General features: G+C 44.6%; 1 protein-coding gene across 5 annotated transcripts in view; it reads right to left on the bottom strand.

Annotated features, from left to right (window-relative positions):
- The window catches only part of ebf1a (EBF transcription factor 1a), a 71,018-nt gene extending 65,231 nt beyond the window's left edge, over positions 1-5,787 (bottom strand). For all 5 annotated transcript variants that reach the window (XM_061685912.1, XM_061685910.1, XM_061685909.1 and 2 more), the window contains exons 1-6: positions 5,173-5,787; positions 4,294-4,450; positions 3,477-3,540; positions 2,834-2,889; positions 1,724-1,797; positions 278-346 (exon numbers count right to left, since the gene is read on the bottom strand). In XM_061685912.1, coding sequence (XP_061541896.1) covers positions 278-346; positions 1,724-1,797; positions 2,834-2,889; positions 3,477-3,540; positions 4,294-4,450; positions 5,173-5,306 — 554 coding nt within the window. In that variant the 5' untranslated portion in view covers positions 5,307-5,787. The remainder of the gene's footprint in view (positions 1-277; positions 347-1,723; positions 1,798-2,833; positions 2,890-3,476; positions 3,541-4,293; positions 4,451-5,172) is intronic.
- Positions 5,788-6,000: the final 213 nt, after the last annotated feature.

Below are 6,000 nucleotides of genomic sequence, written 5' to 3' on the forward strand. Positions count from 1 at the left end.
ACCTGACCACTTGAACACTGTGTGTGACCACACATAAAGGAGTCCGCACACACTCACACCGAGACTGCTGCAATGGTATTTACTGCTGCTTCACACATTTTGCTCACAGCGATGATAATGGTTGGTGAAATGTAAACAACAGGTTGTTCTGCTTCTCTTTGACCAATGACACGTCTCAGCCGTGTGACATTTTCTCCGGACTTTTTGATGTATTAAACGTCAACATGCGACACGTCTTCCCCGCATGGGCCATGTCAACAGGTCAAACTTTGCTTACCTGTCGATGATTACCGGGTCTGATGGGGTCTCATTTCTGTTTCCACAACTCTTCTTATCGCAGCATCGACTGTGGGGGCGACAAGAAAAGTTAGCCACCGAAATGTGCAGAACATGTGCAGCAACGAGGATGTGTAAAGATTCGTAAAGGAGAGAGGAGTGAGAAGGGCGTGAGACTTTTTGGCAAGTTTAAGATACAGCAGGAGCTGGCTTTCCCCGGGCTTGTCGAGGTAAGACCGGGCTCATGCCGCTGATGTATAAGTGGGATCAACAGGGTGGTTTTGGCCACAGTTTGGAAATGAGCGAAAGCTGTGAGCTTGAGCCAGACAGGATAGGAACTTAAATCACATTCGGGGACTCAGGTTAGCTCCATTTCTGTCAGACATCACACAAGCAGACATCTTGTGTTCTCTGTCTTTCCTCCTCATAGCTCTTCCCCTCCCTCTATCCCGCCTCGCTCTTTCTCTGCCTCAGAAGTGGGTCACAGAGTGGTCCCACCGGACCTGAGGAGTAGTGCATGCTGGGTAGAAGGGGGTTGCATACTGATGTGACGAGTTCTTTTTCCAATGATTTGACTGCGGCACAATGTAACAGTGTGTTGTCATCTTGCTTGTTGCCATCACTTTCCACCTTCAAGACGACATCGTCTTGAGATCTTCCTTTCCCTCGCTCCCCTGCGCTGCACTGCGCCTGCACACACACGTGTCTGCGTCTACCTGGATCTTGCTACATGTGAGCATCTGCTTTAGTGCCGTATGGCAGGAGGTGGAGAAATACACAAAAGAGAGGAGGGAGAGGGATTGACCCTCCCCCTACTTTTTTGCATCCCCCAGGACAGGAGGCTCGCAGAGCCAGATCAGATTTCTGATCTCGGGCCGTTTCCTGCAGCATATGAAAACAAGTGATCTAAATTGCCTTGTGTGATAACCAGGAAGAGCCACGGGCCATTTATTTCTACTTATAAGTCGACATGCATTTTTAGATGGTTATCGGCCGTATGATACCTTTATTGGCACTGCGAACGAACCTGACAGGGGTCTGCTTGTTTGAGTGTGTGAGAGTGTGTTTCGTGGGCAATCCGAGCGTGGCCTCCTCGGCACATAGCTCACTGTCAGGACGATGCAAACTGCATGTGTTACGCAGACTAAGGAGGATGGGTTTGAGTAATGATCTTTTTCTTGTCCTAATTAGCTGAACATGAGAAGGATACACACACACACACACACACACACACACACGCATTCTCACACCCCTACCAACAGAAATAGGCCAGGGCCAATCTTCCCAACCCACTTTGAAGAAAATGAAAAGACTTCTATAGTAATTTAGCACTTCTCTTTATATCTTTGCCCTCGCTTTACTCCAGTAGAGACACCTTCATTTTTTATTTTTTTAAAGGCATATTCTGGACTAAAATAATTTGCAGCAAGGTGGGAGTCAGTCTTACCTGCACATGATCTCGTGGGTCAGCAGAACCCGACACATCTCTGGATTTTTATCCTGGCCTTCATAGATAATCGCCTAGAGTAAAGCAAAAAAAAAAAAAAAAACAACAATACAGGTATTTTAATTTGTTTATTATTTTATTAATGTGATCCGAGAACTATGGCCATAGAAATATTACAGTGTGTTTTTAATTGTGTGTATCGTGGGAACCCTGTCCTCCTGAACACTGTTCTAACAACAAGGAAGAAAGCATTTCAATGTGTATGTGTGTGTCCTGTGTGCACGTATGTGTGTGCGCATGTATTGTTTATGTGTGGTGTACAGTGAGCAGTTGGGCTGCCAGACTGGAGTATAGTGCACCATCTGCTCCAAAGAGCACAGCGTCCCAAATTTTTGTCTGGTTTCCCCTGCAACCCCACTCAACATGCTCTCCAGGGTAGCGTTCAACATGCGTACGCACACACAAACACACACACACTAGGATCAAAATAAAATCTTCTCCCTCGTTCTATACTGTAAGTTCTATTTAAACCTAATGTCACCTAATATCAAACAACCTATAAAGAGATTAATTTTGTCAGTCTGTTAATTCAACTTATGAAAGGATTCCCACACTTTTTGTGCCAGTCTATATGTAGCACTTTGTGTTTCTTGATATGATTGGCCATAACACACTCTGAGATAGAGTTTGTTCTGTTTCACATTGAGGAAATGAGGGTCAAGGTCCTCAAAGAGTGAGCTGGCATGCATCACTGTCTCTCCCCAACCCTGACACACTCCTGCACTTCTTCTACACACACACAGACACACTCGTACACACACGTCTCACATGTACACACTTACAAAATCCTACATTCCAGTTACTGGCTGCTATAAGCGGAGGTAGAGTATAGGAGGACACATGTCCTCTATGTTCTTGGGCCTTCGTAAATGTATTCCACAGGTAAGACAGGTCGTTTATCACACTGACTGCGCTGTGCTGAAGTTGAGGGTCTCAGACACAGGGGGAGGGGGTTGTGGGTAGTGGTGGGTCCACAATTAAGACCACTACAAGTGTGGAACCGCTGCAAAGTTCAAATCTGTGGCAGTATAGTCAAATGGAAGCACTCACCTGTTTGGTCATGGAGTCGATCAGTCGCACATATAAGTCCTGTTCTGTCCTGATGCCTGTGACACAGACAGGAAAATATTGTTTATGATTTAGCATCCCAAGAGAATCAAAATCGCATTGTTTCATTTTTTGGAGCAATTTAAAAAAGCTGGATGAATTTGAACTTTTACCCCTACTTTTTTTTTTTGCTTCCCTTGAAAGTGGATAATTCCATGCATCTTTTAATAAACACACAAACACGCACACACGCGCCACACATGTACACACATGCTTATGAAATCCCACATTCCATTTACTGAACAAAAAGGACTAAATTAAGATCAAAGAAACAAGGCTTTCAAAATATTAGTAAAACTACAGGAAGATATTCCAAAAATGTTAATTTGATTGAAAACAGTTGCACTCCTGTTAATAATAATTATAATAGTAATTATAATAGTAATTACAACAACTTAGATTTGAGTATTTTTAAAGCTTTTCATGAAATTTCTATCTCTCATTCTTCTAAACAAACATTTAAGAAAACGTGTTTATTAGGACTTCATAAAATATTAGATGGCTTTTGCTCTCGGCTTCTAGTGTTTGGAGTGTATCACTCACTCACTCGGTGCGTTTGCATCATAATCCCGGAAAAGAAACTCACCGTTACTGTAGAGGAGCTGCAGTCTATAGTGGATCCCATTGTTGGTCTTTTCACCTGTCGTTTCCTACAAACAAAAATGTCAAATTAATAGTTCAGTATGTAGTAAGAAGAGCAACAGTTTCATTGAACGGGATTTGTATTTAAAAAAAATAAATAAAATTAAAATAAAGTAAATCACGTCACCTCTCTCGCAAAGTCGCGTTTTATATTTTCTATATACAAATACACGGATGTGCTTTTATTTTATATATATATAATGGCCTGCAAAATTGCAAATGTTAATATGATACAGCGTAAAATGTTGAACGACCTTGTTAATGCTGGCCAGCGTAAAATGGCATTAGGATTTCAAAAACTACAAGCATATATACATTTTGAACCAGCCAAATAATCACTTCAAAGTAGACGTTTCATTTTTTTCCAAGCTTACAAAAATAATAATAACATGAACATTTAATACAAACGACGTTGGTTTCGTTTTTCTTTGAGGAGGAGGAGGGGGGGGGGGTAAATTAAATGTTATTTTCTGGCAGCACCGGAAAGTGCAATAAAATGTTTTAATTGGAAAAGTGAGACCACTCGGAGTTTAATGCACCTTCAACTTTGCAAGACTCAATGTCAAAACTGACACGAGTATTCAGTTGTAACGATGCCTGCTGGACACTTTATTTTCGCTAATAAATTACTTTGATTAAACAGGCCGGCTAACGGTACTCGGGCATCCGCAGTGAAATATCAACAACAACCTTTAGATATTTGTTTTAAAAAAAATGTGCGTAAACTTATTATTATTATTATTTAAAATGTTTCAACTCACCTTTTCCTTCTCCACAAAATCTATGAAGGTGGTTCTCTCGATCTCCACGGGCTGACCCTGGCGGTCGTACAGAGCCAGCACAAAGTGAAAGAAGTTGGATTTGCGCAGGTTGGAAGGGGGCTGCTTCTCGAAGTGCGCCCGGGCCAGACCCACTCCGCTGCGGACACCACAGGCACAAAATCAGCGCCGGGAGCGGAAATTCAAGTCGAAAAACACGAGGGAACGCGTGCGTAACATTTAAAGTTCACGCATATTCTCGCTTTGAAAAAAAAACCAAAAAACAAAAAGACAAAGCGGTGTGCAATTTAATTAAATAACGTTGATGGGATGTTTAAACTACAACGATTGCGCTATTCCCTAAAGATCAAACATAATTAATTAAAGGACGTTTGGAATTCTGATTTTCGTTCATAAGCAGTCAATAACAACAATTGTGATTTCAACGTTTGGTCAAAATGATAACAAATCCCAAATAATTCAGCTCTTTTGGATTCTATGCGTGCATTCGAGAGGAAAAAAATAAATAAATTAATAAAAAAAAAAAAAAAAAAAAAACTTCATCACCATAAACGTCAGAAGCAAAAGTTGACATTTCAAGCTTGCACGCCTAAAGTTGCTTGGAGTGAGCTGCATGTGGATGCTGAAATGCCACGCCGTTGAAATCCTGCTGGCTGCAAAGCGGATCAACTCCTAAAGTCCTAAAGTCCTAAAGCCAGCGGTGGTTCTCATGGTTCTCCAACAACTGCGTCCTCTGGGACCGCGTGCTGCCTGCCCCGAGTGGTACCGGCTTGTGGAGCTCTAAACGCCGCAGATGCGATCATCGTGCTTCGCTCCCCGTGCACTGCGCCCACCCCTGCCCGCAGGCCGCCTCGGGCTCACCTCTGGGCGGCTGTGTTGGCGTCCAGCACCCCGGCACCTTGCATCCATGTCCGAACCGCGTTCATGCCGGCCACCATGGGCTCTTCTTTCATACTACTCCCACTCCTGTGGATGCTCTCGTGGATGCCGAACATCAAAACACACCTTCACGCCGTCTCTCTCTCGCGCTCTCTCTCTCTCTCTCTCTCGCTCTCTCTTCCTCTCCACTCTCTGCCTATGACTCTCTCCCCTCCTCGCGCGTCCGTTTGAAGGCGCTGTCACGGGAGCGAAGTGTCGCGTGCTCTATTTCACTTTAGCGCTTCTCAAAGTCAACAAAAGATGCGACATGTGGAAGCGGCGAGAGGCTGTCAGCGTGCACCTCGTGTCAATGGAAGCGGAGGGAGGAGAGGGAGAACACAAGGCTGCGACACTCCCGCGGATCAAGGTGCAAGCTTACAAAAAAAACAAAGCAAAACAAAAAAACGCAAAATGTCAGTTTTGGCAACAATCAGTCCACGCGAGGAAGAAACACCCAGGTGACATCGCTCCTTCCTTCTGCTCCTTTATTCACGGAGTCTTCCCCGGCGCAAATTAGGAGGCAGTCCTCGGCTGCAGCGACTGCGGCTCCTCGGCAGCTCCAGCTCGCGTGGTTTGCGCTCTTTTCTTCCCAGAGGAATCACTTTAGACCTTCCGTGGCACGCCGAAGAGGAGTGGGCGAGAGGGGCGTGGCCTACAAGGAGAACGGTAACGCCCCCCCCCCCCCCTCCGCCCCAAACACGGTTAATAAGACGGACAATCACCTGTCCACCAACGAGACCGGCATGCTGCGTGACCCCACCCCACCCCACC

The sequence above is a fragment of the Phycodurus eques genome, chromosome 9 (assembly GCF_024500275.1).
Source record: "Phycodurus eques isolate BA_2022a chromosome 9, UOR_Pequ_1.1, whole genome shotgun sequence".
Classification (NCBI taxonomy): domain Eukaryota; kingdom Metazoa; phylum Chordata; class Actinopteri; order Syngnathiformes; family Syngnathidae; genus Phycodurus; species Phycodurus eques.